The sequence below is a fragment of the Phyllostomus discolor genome, chromosome 2 (genome assembly GCF_004126475.2).
Source record: "Phyllostomus discolor isolate MPI-MPIP mPhyDis1 chromosome 2, mPhyDis1.pri.v3, whole genome shotgun sequence".
Taxonomy (NCBI): domain Eukaryota; kingdom Metazoa; phylum Chordata; class Mammalia; order Chiroptera; family Phyllostomidae; genus Phyllostomus; species Phyllostomus discolor.
Window position 1 is genome coordinate 67416478 of NC_040904.2, and position 21783 is coordinate 67438260.

The window sequence follows — 21783 nt, forward strand, 5'->3', positions numbered from 1 at the left end:
GTGGATGAGACACATGTTTCTTTTATCATATTCAAATATTAACTTTGTCAGTGAGGCTTTGGACAGAAGTCAGACCATAAGCAGTTCAAGGGTCAGCTTAATGATGAGTATCCAGGACTTAGTACGCCCTCTCACCTGATTGAATGGATATCCTATTGCTTTTTCTCACTTTTCTCTTACTCAAATACTGTGCAGCATTTCACAATATGGACTATAATTTTTGTTTCAGAAATAAAATTAACAAATTTATATTTAATAATATTATTCACACTTTTAAAAGTGTGATTATTTAAATTCTGCATCTTCAAAGGTCTTTTCCCTCTTTCTGGAACAAGGAAGATAGAATACTTTCTAGCTCCCTGTACTATAGGTTAGGTCAGGGAGACAAAGAATGAAAGTGGGGTAGAGACTTGAGAGACCAAAATAGCATCTTCCTCTATTTCTTCCCCCTGCCATCCTGATAAATCTGAGTCTGTTTCTTTTTCAAGGTAACTGGACTTTTTAACTTTATACACCCCTGTCTAGGAAAGAAAGGGGTAGCCATGATAATGGTTTTATTGAGGTTCTCTGAGGTGCTAACTTTCATCACCATACAATGCATTAACCATGAGTAGTCTTTTACTTCAAAGTTTTTTGAGGAAATGTTCTTCATTCCCCTTGGTAGTTGAAGGTCTGATCTTCAACCTAAGTTTGCTACCTTTGCTTCCAGGAAGATCTATGTTAATCCAACTCTGGTTATGTCTCTCAAAAAACCTTTTTCTTTCTTATGGGGTACCTACCCCAGGCTGAAGTAAAGGGTATCATCCATATTAAATAACAAGAGGTACACAGCAATCAGGAATAGGGTCCCAACTAATCTGGCAAAGTATGGGTTTTGCCGTCTCAGAGATTCTAAAATGTGGATGTTTCTATTGAGCTGGCAAAACAGTGTTAAGGAAGATTTGACCCTGTGGTCCCATACTATCTTCTCAGATTCCTGAGGTGTCCCAGTACTTATTTTATACCTCTGCTGTATAACTTATGGCCTTTATTTATGGATACTCCTTCTTCAAGCTGTTCATTTCTTTTGTTTTGATAAAGAAAAGAAAACTTAGAAATGTTCTTACTCTTAGATGATACCTTAATTTATTCATTGTTTAAAATCATAGGGTATTTCACGACCTTAAAGTTTGGTGTCAACAGAGCTGAGTACAAGTGGAAATTAGGGGCCCTTTATTCAGAAATTCAGAATTTCAAGACCACAAGAGAACATTAAGACAAACATAGGACAGTATAAGACTACACAGATCACATGCCTGTGCAGCCAGCCATGGGGGTATGTCTTAAGTTGGTTTTCCTAAAAACAAAGTCTGAGACTGGAAATCATATTCCAGTGATATAATGGGAAGTGTCTTCAAGAAAGTGTAATTTAAGAAAAACAGCAAGAATGTGATCTCAGCTGAATACTAAGGTATAATTTCACAGGGAAAACTCTGGATCTCGAATTTCTTTAACTAGTCAAAACTTGAAAACAAGAAGGACTTTTCTAGTCTTGTGTACCTGACTGTAGTTGATTCTCAAAAGAAGGGAATAATATAGCAACTGGGTTAGAGTACAAATTCTGGTAAACAAGATATAGGTAGGAAAATAACAACTTTGGCTTCAGTCACCTTCAGTTCTGTACTTCTGTAAAAGACTCCTAGACCAGCGATTTTCAATCTGTGTGTCATAAGAATTTTTGAAGTGTGAAATACTTGTCTTTTTAGTCAAGGACCCTGACTTCCATTCTGTTGGAATGTCGAAAAAGAAGAAGAAGAAGAAGAAGAAGAAGAAGAAGAAGAAGAAGAAGAAGAAGCAGAAGAAGAAGAAGAAGGAGAAGAAGAATAGGAGGAGGAGGAGGGGGAGGAGAAGGAGAAGAAAGAAGAAGGAGGAGGAGGAGGGACAACACAACAATAGCACTTGATGTGGATGAATGAAAATTCTACCTAATTTTTTATGTCACATTGGCAAAAAATATACTATTGGGGTGGCATGGAGTTTTAGTAATTAGTTTATGTGTGCCATGAAGTGAAATAAATTGAAAATCACTGCCCTAGACCAACGTATCCATGACAGACTTCAGTTTAACACATCAGTAAGGTAACTAACTACTTGGCAATTTCCAAATTACTCTCTCTTAATGATTTGAGCAGTTTCTGAGAGTATTACTCTAAGGGAAGAACTGAAGTTCTAAGCAAAAGTTTATTTTTACTGTGTTGGTCCACAATTATAAACAACAGAAATTTATTTCTTATAGGTCTAGGGGCCAGTAAGTCCAAAATCAGGTCAACAGGACATTCAACCTGTGGTGAGAGCCACATTTCTGGTTTATAGCAGATTATATTCCTGAAGTATCTCCCCATGGAGGAAGAGCAAGGGAGTCTGTTTATAAGAACACCTACACCATTCACAGGACTCCATCTTCAAGACCCAATTAACTCCCAAAGACCCCACATTCCACTGCCATGACATTGAGGATTGTTAGGTTTCAACCTATGAATTTTGAGGGGCATAACATACTGTATACAGCTTACTGAGCTTTTAATTTCCATCTTTCATTTCTCCCTGTTCTATTCTAGAAGTTTTAGAGCACACATGATTTAAATATCAATAAATTATCACAGTCCTACTTGATCTCTTTATCTAAAAATACTTTATATTTGAATCTAAAAATACTTTACACCTTTGTATAGAACTCAGTAAAACAGCCTCATCACACTCTTCAGGTATTCTTAAAACCATAAATGACTTTGACAGTGCACCTCATCTCTGCACATCACCTTTTTTACAGGGTTATAGCCCTTGTTTCAAGGTGAATTACCTTTAATTCAGGTACTGGGCTTTTAAAACAAGCACTGTTGCAGTTACGTTCTGTCAAGTAATTCTTGAAAAGTCTTTGAAATCTCAGAAGGATCCCATTAAATGAAGAGGCCACAGCTATCAACCCATCAGAGTGCTAAGAATGCAAGTCCCCCACCATTTTTCCAAAGAAAAATTTTTATTTCTATATGTAGCCCCAGTTCCAATGAGTTACCAAAAATAATTTTAGGTAATTCAAGGTCATTTTTGCCAAAGAAATGTTCTTACTTCTAACACCTTCCCGGGGGTGAGGCGGGTAGAAAATAGCCTTTGATTAAGTCCGGCTACTGTGTCAACAAATGGGGTAGCCTTTGCTTTCAGTCAGTCTCAGTAGCCATTTCTAAGCAGGTCTTTGCTGTACACACATCTTTAAAAACACAAGACCTCATCTAGATGATTTTTACATAAAATCTGCTAAGCTGCACCTTTTCTCAAGTCCATATTTTACCAGATGTGCACATACCACATTCTCTTATACTGCATTTCTCTATTTTTCAAAGCAGAACTACACTCTGAAATCCTTCCACCCAAACCCTCCCTCCCTCCCTCCTGCCCATTCTCTCTCCCTTCTCTGCTGTTCTGAATTGGACTTTCTTCAAAGCCAGGAGCTTGCACAACCTGGAAGCTAGAAGTCAAAATCACTGAACTTCCCAGAGGCAAAAATGAAAAATGAGAATCAGGAGTCCAGGTATAAATGCCATAGACTCTCACCTTTCATAAGGGAAGGTGTGAGGTGTGCTCTAAAGGCTCTTGGGGGCATTTTGGGAGGGGTTGAGCTCTGGGTGCCAAGAACAGTTACCAAACTAATAACACAGTGTTATTCTTCCTACTCCATCACTCCAGTTTCTCGGAATCTTTTCCCAAAGCAATCATGTATACACAACTTCTTGTTTCAGGCCTTTTTAAGGGCAAGTCCACATGAAGAGAGTTTCTGCTGGCCAGTGGTACCAGCAAACAGACCCTGTAAGTGGGATATGGAGACTGGATAACTGACCTTATATGACAAGTACCCTGCTGAGGACTAGGCAGGAAAGCAGTGAGATGGTGAGAGCTGAAATTTCAGCATGTGGGTGAAATACCCTTCAGTCCTCCAGTCTGATAAAAGCAGTCCCCTCACTCTTGCAAATAATAGAAGGCTCTGCTTTCCTGGAGTCCTTGGTAAGACCACAACTGAATCAAATGCCTTGCAAGATGACAAGATGCCTTCTCAAGTTCACTAACATCTCCCCTTATAACCTCTAAAACTAACTTTGCCCAGTGTAGCTCAAGCACAGTATTGTGGTGCTTAATATTGGAGGAAATGTATTCATGAAAAGGATTACAGAGGATTACAGTTCCTAATAGTAGGAACTGGGAAAATATAATTAGGGATGATTCTTAAGTATGTAGGACCAAGGTGGGGGAAAATACAACAGGGAATGTATTCACCTAGCAACATCATTCAAGAGCTCAGTATTAATAATCCCAGCAATGACACTTAGCAATTAATCTCAACATAATTCTCCTAGGATAATGGGATGACTCCTTGAAGCTTGGATATGGCAATGCTTGCCATTTGGCTGATAATTTGTACCTGTTGCTCATGTTTCACCTCAAATACCTTCAGAATTTCCACTTTTCTCTTTCAAGGGTTTTCTCTGAAGCCATAGGAGCTGGCTCCAACCAAAGGGCAGCCTCTATGTATAAATGAATTTACAACTTGGGAACAATTCTCATTAAATGAGGGAAGGGTCCTCAGTGTCTCAATGTTCCTGTTTCCTATTATTCAAAGAGAAGATTCTGAGGCACAAATTATACATATCTCTGAGGGTCCCAAGCAGAAGTAAACCTCAGTGTCCACAGAGCTGACTAGCTCAACCACACAGCCTTGCTACATATTCCTCCTTTTCCATTTCACTTCCTTCCTGGGGGGTGGTCATCATCCAAAGAACTCATCTGTGCCCAGCTCTTTGAATTAGCCTTGCCGTGGGGAGAAATAAAGACAGGTCTTAATCATTTACATGATGTAAATAAATAAACAGCTCAAAAAAAAAAAACATACTACCGTGAGATCAATGCTCATTAAAAACAGGAAGTATCTACAGTAATACCTAGCTTACAAATATTTTCCAAGTTTTAAAAAGAATTTATTTTTCCAAGTAGTAAGAATCAATATTATGGTCAGGAAAAGAGTGGTTTTGAAGGATCAAAAGCATATCTGTTAAGTGTACATTAGAGATCTTACTGGGGTGATGAAATTTTCTCAGCTGGATTATGTTGATGGTTAAACAAATCAGTAAATTTACTAGAATATCATTGAATTCTACACCTAGAGTGGAAGAATCTTATGAAATATAAACTGTATTATGATAAGGTAGTTAAAATCTGAACAATATTCCATAAAAATAATTCAAAGCATGATAAAGGAATCAGGAGAGGCTCTCAAAACCCTGGAATTTATTTATAAAAATTGCATATTTATTCTTACATGTTAAACTTCAGTCACTGATTTGATGCAACATATCTATCGGGATGTTTTTTCACTTAAAACTGTTTCTGAACTTCTAGTTTGATGCCTTTTAGTACTTGTGCTAATTTTTCTCACCTCCTCCACATAGGCAAAACATTTCCCTACAAGGAGTCTTTTCATCAGGTGAAACAAACAAACAAACAAACAAAAAAATCACTTGGGAGGAGATCTAGTGAATAGGGAGGGTGGGGCACAGGGTCATATTGTTTGGGGTCAAACCGCTGAATGCTCAGTGCAGGTACACTCATCAATCACCCATCCTGAAATGGGCAAATGCATTGAAAGAGTCTCCCCCCCACCCCCCCACCCCCGCTCAAAAAAAAAAAAAAAAAAACAACCTCACTGAAGCAAAACACAGGCCCTCTCAAGAAAGACAGCTGGTACACTACTACAGATGGGTTCCCAGAACACTCACCTAGTAGGGGAAGTCTGTACTAAGAAGCTCACCACTCAGAAGATAATTCTTGTTTTCTGGGGGGTGTCTCCCTTTGTAACATCAGAAGTTCTCCTGATTTTTTTTCAGGACCCTGTCATGTTAGAAAGGACTCCAGATACTGAGATCAAAGGGCCTCAGAAATCTTTTGACATATCTGTTCCAAGGTTTAATAGAATTAAGCTTCCTCTGGGAGACATTTTTTCATCACCTATGCCATTTGATTAAGCTAAAAATAAATAGCAGAGAAAACACCTCCACCTCTACATGGCCTACAGTGGACAGGCACAATAGAACTCAGACATTCAGCTACAGATGGGTGGCAACACTGACTCTCTGACAGGTGGAAATGTTCTGATCCCAGCCCAGGAAAGTTTGTATATTTGCAAGTTAAGCTAGAGGGCTGTGTCGAGAACCAGCAGGGATAAAACATAATAGGGTAACTAGAAAGACCCTTTGTGAAAGTTCTAAATTTTAACTCTCTGACATTTCTTTCTCAATTTGAATAAAAGCACCAAATGGTCTGGGATTCAGAGAGACGAGACATCCCACTTTGAGGCAAATGACTAACAGGTACATGAAATTCATGTATATTGAAATATTTTTGTCTATAGAGTTTAATGCATTTGTTTTGTAATTGCATAAGGTTGATAAACAAAAGGACTCTAATCAAAACAAACTTTCCCTTTTAAGAGTAGGTAGTCTTTTCCTAAAAAATAAAGATTTCCTTATAAAACTTACATTTGGAAAAACTGTATGATATATGCCATTTTACAAAAGTGATAGGATAATCAATATTGCATTCTGCACAAAGTACCAAATTTCAGTGACTTTCTGACAATTTAAAGTTTTTATTGAAAAGCTGTGTATTTTCAAATTAAAATAGAATATTTAAGGAGAGACTACAATATAATGGTTCACTTAGAAGATTAATGCATATACGTAATGAATATAATGTAATTTCTCACAATTGTGAGAAAAGGAGTTCGATAAAGATTCAGTTTGAGTCATAGTTGCATTCAAGTACTGCATTTCTTTCATTGCTGCTGAGAGAGCACCCAAACATTCTGTGACTGTAGGGAAGCCCTACCCTCATTTCTTGGTGTGTTGTAGCAAGTCTTATGTTCTTTACACTTGGAGGGATCGCCCATGCAGGCATTGACCACTGTGTGCAGCATGTGGAGGAGGGGAACTCCAGCCCACGGGTGGGGCTCTCCTGCATCCACTGGCCTCAGGGACTGCCAGGTGGAGGTGGAGGTCGGTGGAACAGATGTCAGCTGGGGAGGCCTCAGTGGAGAGCAGGGAACATCGCCGCTTTAAGACCCAGGTCCACTCCTGGGGAGGGGACCACCAGGGCTTGGCTCTTGGCTTCCTGGCAGGTTTGGATCTGCTCCTGGTGAAGTGGAGGTTTTGACCACCTCTTCCAAGGCCTTGATTGTCTTTAACATCTCTGCCATCTCTTCTTCTTGCCTGGAGCGTCTGAATTTCTCTTCCTTTAGTTGGTGAAGCAGGGACATAATTTCCTCCCTCAGCGGCCAGTAGGTTGCAGTCATCTTTGTGCAAGTGTCACTAAGGCAGAGTGTCTTTAATGACTCTTTCACACGCCTGGCATCGTCTGAGGATGACTCCATCCTTGCGCACTCCTCTTTAGCGGCGCTCACCTTATCAATGAGTTGGCATTTCTCCTCAATATGAGCGGCCAGCGCTTTTGCTAGCTCTTCTTCTCGTCTTGCATAACGTCGACTCCGAACACACCAAACAAGTCTCAGTATAAATATAAGACCCACCAAGCAGCCAATCACAGGTGGGCATGCCATTGTCTCCCACCAGAAGAAGACAGGGCCAATGAGGCCTACACGCAAGCCACCTGGCAGCATGTCGGCCGCCTCCTCCCCCATCTTCCTAAGGGTGGGACCAAAGCCCAGCCCCACAGCGGACTGCAGCCCTTCCACTGACCATCGGCACAGGGAATGCTCGGTCACCATGGAGCTTCAGGCCTCAACAAACCCGATGACGCTGCAACATTCCACCTGGAACCAGCCAGCAAGGGCGAACCTGATTGGTCATTCTGGTATGGCTGGGGCGTGGGGTGGGTGAGATTTTTAAGTGGCTCCCGGAATGGTTATTCTCCTTCATCTTTACCTGTATGTTTTTGTATTGGTATAATTTAAAATATAATGAAAATGGCACCTGAAGTGGATGAGTTGATAAAGTTTTAAAACTTTTTGTCCCCCTGTGGCATGCAACCATCCTACGTATGCAGACATACCCCAGAGATAGTGGGTTCCTTTCCAGGACCCGAATAGAGTCAGTGTCACAATCGAACAACTTGTCGAATTGTAGTGACTTTATATTGCAAAAGTTTGTTTTCACTCACTGGGCCCAGTGCCTTTAACCCAAGTGATGATTCAGAGGTCTGGATTTCTTTCATGCTACCTTCAACACATGACCTTGGCCCCCGTCACACGGGGTTTGCCACTTCTTATATGGAGATGTAGCTTCTGGGGGTAGTTTTATTTTTATTTACTTTTTCATTTTAGTTTTTTTGTTTACTATTTTACATTTACTATTTCATCAAAATTACCATTTATGTGTTCCTATCTGTTAATGGTTCCAGTGACTTCTGCTTTGAGTAACTCGATATCAGTTCATGGATCTCTCTCAACGTGTCTATCTTTTGATTCTAGAGTAACTGCCCTTTAACTTTAGATTCTTGATGGCCCCAAAAAGGCGTTTCTTTTCACTTTTCTTTTTGTAAGACCAGGAGTGATGACTTCTAAGATGTTGTTGAACTTAACTAGTTAGAGCTGCAACTAAAAAGCTGGAGTTATCTTTCTTTAACATTTCTAAATTTCTATGTACTGTCTAGGAAGAATCAACAATTGCAATTTGGACATGCCTTAGATATTTATGAAAACTTCTGTGATGTTTTATAAAGAAATAGAGTGAGGGGATTGGAAAAAAAATCTCCCAACCAAGTCTAGTGACTTGGGGAAGTTATCATAAAAGAACTGCCAAGCTAGTAATTGCATAAAATGTTAACTATGGAAAGATCAAAACACCAACAATAGGTCACTATCAATTACTCAAGAGGGGCTGTGTGTGTGCATGATTTACCATTTGTATATTTGTTCTCTGGACCTAATTTTGTCCCCCAAAATATATACATTGAAAACTTAACCCTTAGTGTGACAATATCTGGAGATAGGTTTTTTAGAGGGTAAGGCCTTAACCAAGTAGGACTTTGAACTGGTAAGTTTCTCTCTCTTTCTCTTTCTGTCTCTCTCTTTCTGTCTCTCTCTCTCGACCTCTCTCTCTCCACCACCCTGTGAGGATACAGAAAAAAGGTAACTGTCTATAGGCTAGGAAGAGAACCCTGGCTGGGAACTAAAGCTTTCCAGAGTCTCTGGGCCCTCCTAGCCTCCAAAACTGTGAAAAAATAAATTTCTGTTTCTGAATGCCAATGTCTATGACATTTTGTTATGGTAGCTCTACTTAACTAGGAAAATATATAGTTGTGTAAACTCTTTTTTTCTTGAGTTGAAATGTTTCTTTTATTTTATTTTTATTGTTGTTCAAGTACAGTCATCTTCATTTTCTACCACTACTTTCCCCTCCCCCACTCACCCCCACTTTCTGCCCTCAATACTTCCCCTCTTTGGATTTGTCCATAGGTCCTTTATACACTTTCCCTAACAACTCCTTCTCACCTTTTCTCTGTTATCCCTCTCCTCCCTCCTCTAGTCACTGTCAATTTGTCCTTTATTTCCAGATCTCTGGTTATATTTTGCTTGCTTCTTTGTTTTGTTGAGTAGGTTTCACTTATAAATGAGATCATATGGAATTTGTCCTTCACCTCCTGGCTTATTTCACTTAGCATAATGCTCTCCAGATCCATCCATGCTGTCTTGAAGGGTAGGAGCTCCTTCTTTCTTTCTGCTGTGTAGTATTCCATTGTGTATATGTACCATGGTTTTTTGATCCACTCATACACTCATGGACACTTACATTGCTTAGAGCAATGTAAGCTCTACATTGCACTTAGCTATTGTAAATTGTGCTGCTATGAACATTGGGGTGCATAGGTTCTTTTGAATTGTTGTTTCAGTATTGTTAAGGTACAATCCCAGAAAGGGTTTGATTTCCAAAATATGTAAAAAACTCACACAACTCCACTCCAGGAAGACAAACAATCAAATAAAAAAAATGGCAAGGGACGTGAACAGACACCTCTCCAAGGAGGACATGCAGAGAGGCTCCAGAGACTTGTGGGACAATCGGGTCATTGGGAATTTTTTATGTAGATAAGTGGGCCTAGCATCCTAATATCAAATGCTCAGTAGATTAAGAGTATTAAAAACTGAGGGCCTGAATAGACATTCTTCCAATGAGGACATACAGATGACCAACAGACATATGAAAAGATGTTCAACATCATTAATCATCAGAGAAATGCATATTAAAACTACAATGAGATATTATGTCACACCTGCATATAATCAATAAATCAACAGACAGCATGCATTAGCGCACATGTGGAGAAAAGGGAACTCTTGTGCACTATTGGTGGGATTGTAAATTGGTGCATCTACCATGGAAAACAGTAAGTTCCTTAAAAATAGAACTACTATATGACCCAGCAATTTTATTCACAGGCACTTATCTGAAGAAATTCAAAATGATTCCAAAATGTATTTGCACACCTATGTCCATTGCAACATTATTTACAATAGCCAAGATATGCAAGCAACCTATGTGTCCATTGATAGACAAACAAAGTGGAAGTGGTACATATATACAAAGAAATATTACTCAGCCATAAAAATAATAAAATCTTGCCATTTGTGACAACATGGATGTACCTAGAAGGTATTATGCCAAGTGAACTAAATCAGACAAAGATAAATACAAGTTTACTTATATGTAGGATCTAAAAAAGAAAATAAATGAAACATAAATAAGTTCATAAATACACAGTACAAGCTGATAGTTGTCAAATGAGAGGAAGGGTGGGGAAATGGGTAAAAAAATGAAAAGAATGAAGAAGTACAAATTATAAGACAATAGATAAGAAGATGGAAAGTACAGCATAGGAAATACAGTCAATAATTTTGTAATAGCTATGTATGATGTCAGGTGGGTACTAGACTTATTGGGGTGATCACATTTTAAGGGATATAATTGTCTAGTCACTATGCTGTACATCTGAAAGTAATGTAATATTTTATGCCACCTATAACTGAAAAACATAAAAAGGAGTATATAACATTGGAATATGAATAACATGGACTAGTGAGTTGGAAGAGAAAAATCAAGAATATATGAAATCTTGGAAGACAGGAGAGGGTCAGTTTCCCACTGAAGGAAGAAGTCACCTGTGTCTGCCGCATTGGAGTTCCACAACATGGGGACGGACATTGAACAATAAAGATGCTATTAGTCACATTAACAAGAGCAATGCTGGAAGTCATCAGTGCAATACATACAAATGAAAGGTAGATTACAATTTATTGACAAGTGAATTGGACATGAAGAATTGAAGACTACATATTATGTTCGTGATGAAAAAACAAAGAATAGAAGCTGAAATGCTGAACATTTAAAAGTTGTTCTTGTGAAGTAAATGACATCTTATAAGATGCTTAACAATGTGCCAGACCCATATTAGTGACTTAAAAATGTAAAATTATTTCTTGTCTTGAATATATACTCGTATAGTAACATGCTTATTTAACCACAATACTAGAACGTTATCTTTTTGTGATAGAAGATGTTAGTGGGAAAAGATCCAAATTGAATGTTACTTGAAAGAAACCTTTACTACTCAAATAATATGCACTCTAAAATGCTCCTTATGTTACACTGGCAGACAGCTGCATTACCTTACCAATGCAACATGTTGCGGCTTAACAATTTCAAAACTACACAAGTTGCTAAGAGAACTGACAAAGAGGCAGTACTAAAAAGGTATCTTTCAATTACAAGTTCCTTGCTATCCTCCCTCCCTCTTTTAACTATTTTATGTATACTTCCTTCATGAATGCTATTTGGGGTACGTTCCTTTTATACCAAGAGTTCTACTTCCATATCCTAGGAAAATTAATTAAGTTCTCTGGACCTCAGGGCACTTATATGAAAGATGTAAGATGCAATATGAATATCTTTTAAAATTCTTTTTTGAGTTTTCAAATGCTGAGATTTTATTTTTTAAAGTGCTTTCTCTTAGAAGAAATATTTTTAAAGAGAGAAAAAATATATATACACACACATATACATGAGGTCTGTTCAGAAAGTATCCAGCCATGCAATATGAAAATGGAGACATTTATTGAAGAAGATTGTACAAGAAACATTGTACATAGGGCACTGACACCTTGGTCTGCTTCAAAGTAGGCACACTGGTACCTCCCACAGTTCTCCCAATCACATCAGTTGCCCTGTTGTACTGTTCTAAACTGCATCAACAGTCTGAAACTTCTTCCCTTTCAAAGGTGACTTCAGTTTTGGAAAAAGCCAGAAGTTGCAGGGTGCCATCTGAGCTGTAGAGGGACTAAGTCACCTGGGTGACTTGATGTTTCACCAGAAAACTCTGCACCAGACATGATGCATGAATACACACATTTTCATGATGAAGCTTCCGATCACCAATTGCCCACAGTGGCAGCCTTCTGAATCATCCAAAAAGTTTCTTTGGAGGAATGTCTGACCTTAACACAAAATTTGATGCAGATTCATTGCTCTACCCACTCAGTCATTTTGAATGTGACAGCCAAACAGTACACATGCTAACTCAATGCTCTCTACCACCCTCACTGACTGGTAGTGTGAAGTCATCATTGTTCACACAAGTGCATTCCAGTTCATTCTCTGTGGCTGGCAGGTTACACCAATGCCGTGCAAATCGTTCTCATATTAAAAATGGCTGGACTTTTTCTGGACAACCCTCATGTGTATCAATTTTATTATACTTTATTCACTGCTTCTATGATATTATTGTATGTAAGAAACACAATATTTATCTTGAAAGAAAAAATAAAATAAGTTATTTCATAAAGGGATTAGGTCCAATTGTATTTCATATTGAAAATTGTTACTCAGCACTATTTTAACATGAAGCAGAAAAGACTTCTACTTAGCCAACTACTCATTCAAAATCTGCTTAGTGTCACTTCCGGATTTAATGAAGACAGTTTTCTTAAATGTGACAGAACACACTAAAGCAATGGAAGCAATCTTAGAATAAGACAAAGAATAAATTTGGTCAGTGTTTTAAGTTTCTCTTCCCATGAAATTGGTATTTGGTACCTTACTATCATTTTAATTATGTGCTAATTTCTTTTATCCTAGTTGGTAATTTGAAGGAAGAAAGTAAATTTAATGAACACAAAAAATACTCAAATATTTTTATAGATAACGTGTAAGTTGATGTGAAAATGAATAGAGTGTGTGTGTGTGTATGTGTGTATATATATATATATATATATATATATATATATATATATAGTGTAAGGAACATCATCTCAGGCTACTGAGTTATTACAGAATCTAACCACTTACTGAGTAGGTTTCTTACAAACTAATGACTCATGTACATGTTAAGTGAAAGAAATTTACCTCTAAAATCAATTCTTATATGTTGATGTATACTTAAACCATATTATACTAGCAAGTATAATTACCATGACTTAATCCTCAATGAAAGAGGAATTTCATAATACCTAATATAAATTTCTAAGACGATGCATAGTACTTTACAAAACAAAAAGTACAGTTTTACATAAAACAATTTTTCTGAATCAGACTTTATATAGCTCAAGACCAATTTGTATTCATTTTAAAAATGTATAATTATTGAGAAATAAAATATTCAATATTTTATATTATGCAACATAAATCAAACTAAACAAAAATATCTCTACTTGTTAATTATCAATAATATTTGTATCAATAAGAATAACTTTAAAATTAGAGTTAGTTGGGTAATTCAGACTCTGGGTTACACATGTATAAGTTGAATGCTAAGACTTGGACTCTCTTAGTGTATATTCTTAATGAAATGTCACTTTTCCTTGAATTTAAATTGCCAGCTTTTTGGACATTGTTTTTAACTAGTTAGTTGAGGAAGAAAATACTTTGGACTGGTTTATGGAGAATCCAGTACATATGATGGTATCAGCCAACACTACATATGTTGCAGCATTATATTTTTATTTTTGTCTCCCTGAAAAAAATAGTGGACCATAGAAATTATCCCAGTAAGCAGAACTTTGAGCATTTCATATGACTATGCACTTTATCAATGTGAAGGTGGCCAATGATATAAACATATACTAATTAATGAGAAATCTATAATTTTATCTCAGAGTGAAGGACTACGGGAAAGAAATTGGAGAATCTATTTAAAAAATGCCTGGTAAAGAAGAATGTGGCTTTTTCTCTGGAAGAGACACATAGTTGAGGCTTTCACATCACATATAAACACTTATCAAAGAGGATCCCATTACAAAATAAAGGTGTCAATATTCATGTGGACATCTTGTCCATTTACCATCCAGCCTTTTTTATTCCAGGCACTTCAGTGTTTGGTCAATGTGCTTATTTTAAAATCAATCAGTGTGGCAGGAATCAAGGTTATGTCCAGCCAGAATATAGCCCCTTGACACAATTAATTTGGTTGTAAAAGTGTTGAGTCCTCAAACCATCAACAGCAGAATCTATTACTTAAGCAATAACATGGTACCATTACCTGTGCAAACAGACAGTACACTGATTACAGTGGATGGAACAGTTTCAACAAGGAGAAGGCATCAAGGTGAACCCTTGATATAGTAAGCAGTAATTCAGAATATGATTTTGCCTACCCTTCATGCAATGTATGTTTTTCTTCCTCTTCCTCAGTGAATTACTTCAATTCCTTATCCATGATGATAGTAAGATAAATTGCATTTCTTCTTATTAAAGAATTCATTTTATAAATAAAAGTACATCAAGAAAGTATAGGACATACAGGTGATCAATAGACATATGAAATGATGCTCAACATCACCAATCATTAGGGAAGTACAAGTTAAAAGCATGATAAGATATTATCTCACACGTGTCAGAATGGCTATCATCAATAAATCAAGAAACAGCAAGTGTTCTAAAGGATGTGGAGAAAAGGGAACTCTTTTGCACTGTTGATGGGAATGCAGACTGGTGTAGCCACCATGGAAAGCAGTATCATGATACCTCAAAAAATTAAAAATGGATCTGCATTTTGGTTTAGCAATCCCACTTGTGGGAATATATACAAATAAACCCCAAAACACTAATTCAAAAGAACATAAGCACCCCATGTTCATTGCAGTGTTATTTACAATCACCAAGACATGGAAGCAGCCCATGTATCCATCAGTAGATGAGCTGATAAAACAACTGTGTGATATTTATGCAATGGAATACTACTCGGCCATTAAAAAAGAAGAAAATTTTACCCTTTTCAACAGCATGAATGGACCTGGAGAACATTATGCTAAGTGAAATAAGCCAGTCAGAGAAAGACAAATACCATATGATCTCATATGTGGAATCTAATGAACAAACTGAAGTAACAAGCAAAACAGAGACAGACTCATAGATGGAGAGCAGATGACAGCTAGTTGGGGGTTAAGAGGTTGAGGGATTGAGCAAAATGGAAAAAGGACTCATGGACAACAGTGTAGTGATTTTGGTGGGGAGGAAAGTATAAAGGGACTAAATGATAATGGAAAAAATGCAATAAAAATTAAAGGTGATCAATGCACAAAAATAATAAAGGAAGAAAGTATAGGTAATAGAATTTTTGGTCTCAACTGTGTGCTCTATCCATAAAACATAACTGCTGCTCTGGTAAAAATACTGGAATCACCACTGGGAGTTAACTATGGTCATGAGGTCATTTTTATTTTGTGCTATCAACAAAGCCAAAATGTATTGATCCAGGAGAGAACAAGATTCATTGGAACTGACTTTTCTTTCAATTATATCAAATTTCCCCAAGTTTGAGTTTTGAATAATTGTTCCTCTGTACTGCAAGTGAAAATTGCTACCTGGCTACTTTAATCGTTTTATACTAGCAAACACCAGGTGAAGGAGAGAATTACTGTAGTAATTGATCCTGCTGTCAAAGAAAAATCAGGCTGTTGTCACCTAAGATGACAAGGAGGTTGTTGTGTAATTTATAGCCTTTTCTAGAAGTTTCTCTTAAAATTTTAATTTTAATAGTAAAAATTAAAATAAACTTATAACTAGATAAAGCAAGAGTCACTAAGCATTCAACTTATTTACTCCACGAGTTAAAGAAACCCAACTAGCTGAAGAACTTGCTGAGGGAAAAATGTACGTGGAGTGGTCAGTGAAAGAGGAATTGATTTGTGTCCATTAAGTGTCCTATGATGAGTCACAGAAACAAACATTTAAACAAATATGTATATCTGTGTTGTTAACTATAGATTTGTATATAATCACTAAATGCACATTCCCTTTCCCCTCTTTTTCCTCCTGAGACTATTGGTTGTGGTTAACTTCAGAATGCCATTTCTAGGTTATACATTTATTTTTAGATAATAATTATCAAACTTTAATAAAATATAAAAAAATACACGCTAGGAAAAAAATTCTTATGAACTCCTCTGTATCTCTGTGCCAGGTAAAGTTTGCAAGGCCAGTCTGATCCCAACATAGCCCATCCCACCCTCTTTCCACTGACCCCATGATGTCGCATGCACATTTGTCTCTAACCCTGACAAAGTGTGACCATTGTGACTACATGACTTTACCCCATTAAAAAATCTTTTGATTTTCACTACTTCCTATCACATACAATTTACTATTGCCTATCATAACTGACACGTGGTCAGCTTGGCCACAGTCTCACTTGCTAGTTTTATTTCCATCACACACCTTCTCACTGCATACAACAACATCATGGCACAACTATTCATTATTCAAATACACCCTGTACTGTCATTCTCTCATCCTAACTCATATCCTCTCACTGCCTAGACTGTCAATTATCACCAAATTCATCCTTCCACTCATGAAAATTATGATATGAAATTCCAGTCATCTCTTATCCAGGTGACAGAGTGATTTATCCTTTTAGCAGAATAAATCATTCCCTCCTTTGTTCTTCTATAGCACATTTATTTCTATATAGCAGTAATTATAAAAAGATCATGACTGGGAAGATAAACATGCATCTGCATCAACAATTCCCCTTTATTTATCATTGTATTCTCATTGTTTAACACATACATATCATGGGCTGGCTGAATTAATAAATTATTGTAATATGGATATATTATAGCATAATTTATAACTTGTGATCTGAGCATAAATAAATATCACAATAGTAAAGTAAAACTATTGGTTAAGGACATGCACAAATTACATAACCTCCATAAACCTCAATTTTTCTAACTGTAAAATGAGTATAACAGAATCAACTTCGGCAATTTGTAATGAGATGAAGTGAGAAAATCAGCACATAATTCTGAGAAATCATCCTTCTATACAGTAATTTCTCAGTGAACACTAGCTATAAAGGCAATTACTATAATTATCAGATTTATCATGTTATTTTGATTAAGTACATGGATCCTAGAGCCACCTGTCTAAATGAAAGCCCCACTCTGTCTTTTACTAGCTGAATAACCTTGAATGAACTTAGTCTCGGATCTTCAACTCTAGAAAGGCATAATAGTCCCACCTTTATCAGTTTTTTTGTGTGTGACAAGTAATACGCACAAGATGCTCAGATAGTACTTGAAAACAATAGATATGACTAAACTTAGAATAAATTAAAAAATAACTTTTAGTATAATTTACTGCCCTACCCTGCTTAAACAATTTTTGTAGCTAGGTGACAGTACATTTTCTAATTTAAACCAAATGTTAAAAATTGAAAGTGTGCATTTTATTTTATGGATAGCTTCATTACACTATTTAGATTTTACACTTTTAAAACATAATCACCATGCATACACTCTATTAATATTTCATTAGAACCTGGATTAAAGGAAAACATGGTGTTAACACTCATACATAACAAACAAAAAAATTCTCCAAATGATGCTTGTAGAGTAGAAATACACACATGCACACACACAATTTCTATGACTATGATGTTGATTATACGTGGGATTTTTTGTAGATAGCAAGTCAGATAACTGTCTTGTTTTGAAGGCAGATAACCCATATTTATCTCACATCTCAAACAAGAAAAGTTGAACTGATAGCTTCCTGATTATTTCCCAAGTACAGCACTCAGTAATACTACTCACAACCACTCTAAGCAAAGTTTTTAAGGACTCTATCAATTTCTTTGATCTCTTTCTTTTTAAACATTTGCATGAAGTCTTTTGAGGGCACACTCTCTACAGGCAGGATTTTTACATTAAACAAAGGCAATAATATTGCCATAGCTGAAGCTTAACTCTGTTACCCCTGATGGCTGAAAATCAAACAAGCATCAAACAAAAGGGAGTGAGCAAAGTCCCTGAGTAGTAAAAAGTACCTTCAGAGTAAATGCATTAAGACTCAATGTTAAATATTTAGCTAGTATCATTTATTAACACAGTAGTACAAACATTAATTAGTCCTCACAAATTTAGGAGATAGCTTTCACTTCAAATGTGAGATATTTGTAAGTTTATTAAGGTGTTGATACATAGAACATTTTTTAAGATTTTATTTATTTATTTTTAGAGAGGGAAAGGAGGGAGAAAGAGAGAGAGAGAGAAACATCAATGTGCGGTTGCTGGGAGTCATGGCCTGCAACCCAGGCATGTACCCTGACCGGAAATCGAACCTGTGACACTTTGGTTCGCAGCCCGCACTCAATCCACTGAGCTATGCCAGCCAGGTGAACATTTATTTTTAAGCTATAGTTAATGACACCTCACTCATAACTATTATTGTTTTATATATAACAATCACTATGAGACAAATAGACCATGCTTTTCTTCAAGATTAGAAAGTAAACAATCATGATGTATTTGTATTTCTACTGCTTTTATTTTTTATACTTTACAAGAATTATTTCAAAATGCATGATTTACAATGTGATGATTGGAATTCTTGGCAGCAAGGTCTGTTGTGAGGCCTGTGAAAACCATGCATGATTGAAGCTGCTGAGGACCAGTGTGTTTTAAACTCTACAAACCATTTTCATATTCACTTTTACTTGCCAGTGTGAATATGTGTGCTTTACCACCTGTCTACAACACCCCAGTTTCTACTATATCTACTCTTCCAAAGGTGGAAAATGAAGCCTTGGTAAAATTTGACAGGACACATAGCAAATACATCACTCTGACCTGGAGGAGTGGTCTTGCTGACTATGAAGGCATCTGAGGATGTATTATGTAATTCACCCCAAGGGTCGTTTTCCTTTGTCAGTCACACAGCTTGTAACCTCTGCTTCACTGGATGAAGGTGAATTATGCACAGCAAGGGCAGGAAGGACAGGATGAAGGAAAATGGCATTTCTGTCTTCAAATCTGGCATGCATCTCCAACAGCTCAGCCCCTCCATCAAAAATGACGTCAGCATATACAGCTCTTGGAAAAGGAGATGGCAGAGAAATGTCAAATGAAAAGAATAACTATAAACGAACCATTTGTTTCTCTTGTAATAAAATGTTTCATCTTTAAACACTACAAATCATGAGCTTTGGTATGTGGGGTATACATACAAACTCATTTTATAATGAGTAACTAATAACTGAAATTGGGGAAAATAATACAATTGTTTTATAACTTACTTTAAAAACATTTTATTTTGAATCAACTATAGACTCACAGGAAATTGTAAAAATAGTCCCTATGACCCACTTTCTCCCTAATAGTAAATCTCACTACAGTACATTAGCGAAACTGGAAAATTAATGAGTAACTTTGAAAGACATTATAAGCAAGTACTATAGTTAAACAGTTTAGCTATCTTCATTTTCATTTTTAAGCACTCTTCTGTTCATTTCAAAGAACTAATGCACTATTTCACTAAAGAAATTATAAGTATTTAGAACTAAAAAATAAATCTGTATTTGTTTAGTAACAATTATTTCTTTTGAATTTGTTGAATATGTGAATGGTATAAATTGCCATATGATAAATGTGAATGAATAAATTTACTTTTTATTCATATTTTTCACATTTATACAATCACTATGTTCATAAAGCTTAGATTACTGACTAATGCTGAAAAATTCTCATACATTCTTATGGTATATTCCTCATAAGCTGAATAAAATATTGAGGTTTTTCATCATTAAATTAATAAAACAAGTAGGCCATTAGACTGAAGTGGCTCTAATTCTGTGACACCTACTAAGCAACCCAAAATCAAAGTGTGTAAATGCCTCAAGTTTATAAAATAAAAATGCTAAGGATGATCACTCACAAACAGCTAGACTTTAAGGTATAACCAAGTCAACAATTTCCTTCTTTGCTTCCTCATCTTCTTATATAAGTATTTCCTTAGCTCCTCTTCAAAAGACTCCTAACCACTTACAGTATTTTTAACATTTATTTGTAAATAAATTTCTTTGGAACTTATAACACACTGTTCTACTGGAAAAGAAAGTCAGAAACAAGGAACATTTTTTCGTCATCATCTCTCAAAGCCTATTTAATAGAAAATAACTGAATACATATTTGCAATAAAACAATGAGAAAATACTGTTGCAAAACAAGCAAGCATAAAAAACATAAATCAATAAAAAGTCATAATAACACATGAAAAATCTAAAGAAAGATAACCAGAAAAAGTGACTTTGGTGGAGTTTTTGAAAAGTTACTTACCTGGCCTTGCAGATGCTGCCTCAACCTTTGATCTTCCCACGTCCAGCCATTGTCAACCCTGTGGTTTTCTTCGGCATTGCTGCCAACTGCAAGCCCTTGGGCCGTGTCTCCTTCAAGCTGTGTGCAGACCAAATTCCAAAGACAATAGAAAACTTTTGTGCTCTGAGCACTGGGGGGAAAAGACTTGGTTATAAAGTTTCTAGCTTTCATAGAATTATTCTGGGATTTAAAGATTTTGAAATAAAGAAGAAACTGACAGTAACCAGAGGGGATGCGGGAAGGAGATAACAGGGAAAGAAGGTAAAGGGTCCTAAAGGAACATGTATAAAGGACCCGTGGACAAAGCCAAAGGGAGGAAGGATGGAGGGTGGGAAGTGGGGGTGGGTGGGGCAGGGGAAAGTGGTGGTGGGTAAATGGAAGCAACTGTATTTGAACAATGATAAAAAATGATTAAAAAATAAAAATAATAAAATGTATTTTCAACTTAAAAAAACTGTTCTGGGATTTATGTGTCAGTGTGGTGACTTCACATGCCACAATGGCACAGGCAGCAAGTCCATCTATGGTGGGAAATTTAAGGAGAATTTCATCCAGAAGCACACAGGCCCCGGCCTCTTTTCTGTATCAAATGCTGGACCCTACAAAAATGGTTCCGTTTTTCATCTGCACTGTAAAGACTAAGTGGCTGGATGGCAAGCATGTGGTCTTCGGCCAGGTGAAGGATGGCACAGATGTTGTGACAGCCATAGAGCACTATGGGTCCGGGCATGGCAAGACCAGCAAGGAGATCACCACTACTGACTGTGGACAACTCTAATAAATTTGACTTGTATTTTATCTTAATCACCAGGCCTTCCCTTCTGTGGCTTAGGAAAGCACCTCTTCACCCCACCTACTTGGAATATTCTTTTATCTTTGTGTTCTTGCCACAGTTCATTGGGTTCCATGTTTTCCTTACCCCTTCCAAGTTTAGCTGGATTGCAGAGTTAATTTTATGATTACAAAACAAAAACTAAACAAAAAACAGTTACATACTTTCAAGTGATGTAGATATTGAGGATCCTAGATTTTTACTATGCTTCATTACTTAACTTAAGTAACTTCTTTACTTAATTTTTATATTTGATACAATATACTGT

General features: G+C 36.7%; 1 protein-coding gene across 1 annotated transcript; it reads left to right on the forward strand.

Annotated features, from left to right (window-relative positions):
* The first annotated feature begins 7802 nt into the window (after window positions 1-7802).
* Window positions 7803-21486, forward strand: LOC114488216 (peptidyl-prolyl cis-trans isomerase A-like). Its single transcript, XM_028501897.2, is given in 4 exon segments — window positions 7803-7890; window positions 20691-20861; window positions 21141-21297; window positions 21299-21486. Coding segments are annotated over 4 exon segments (579 nt in total). The 3' UTR covers window positions 21462-21486.
* Window positions 21487-21783: the final 297 nt, after the last annotated feature.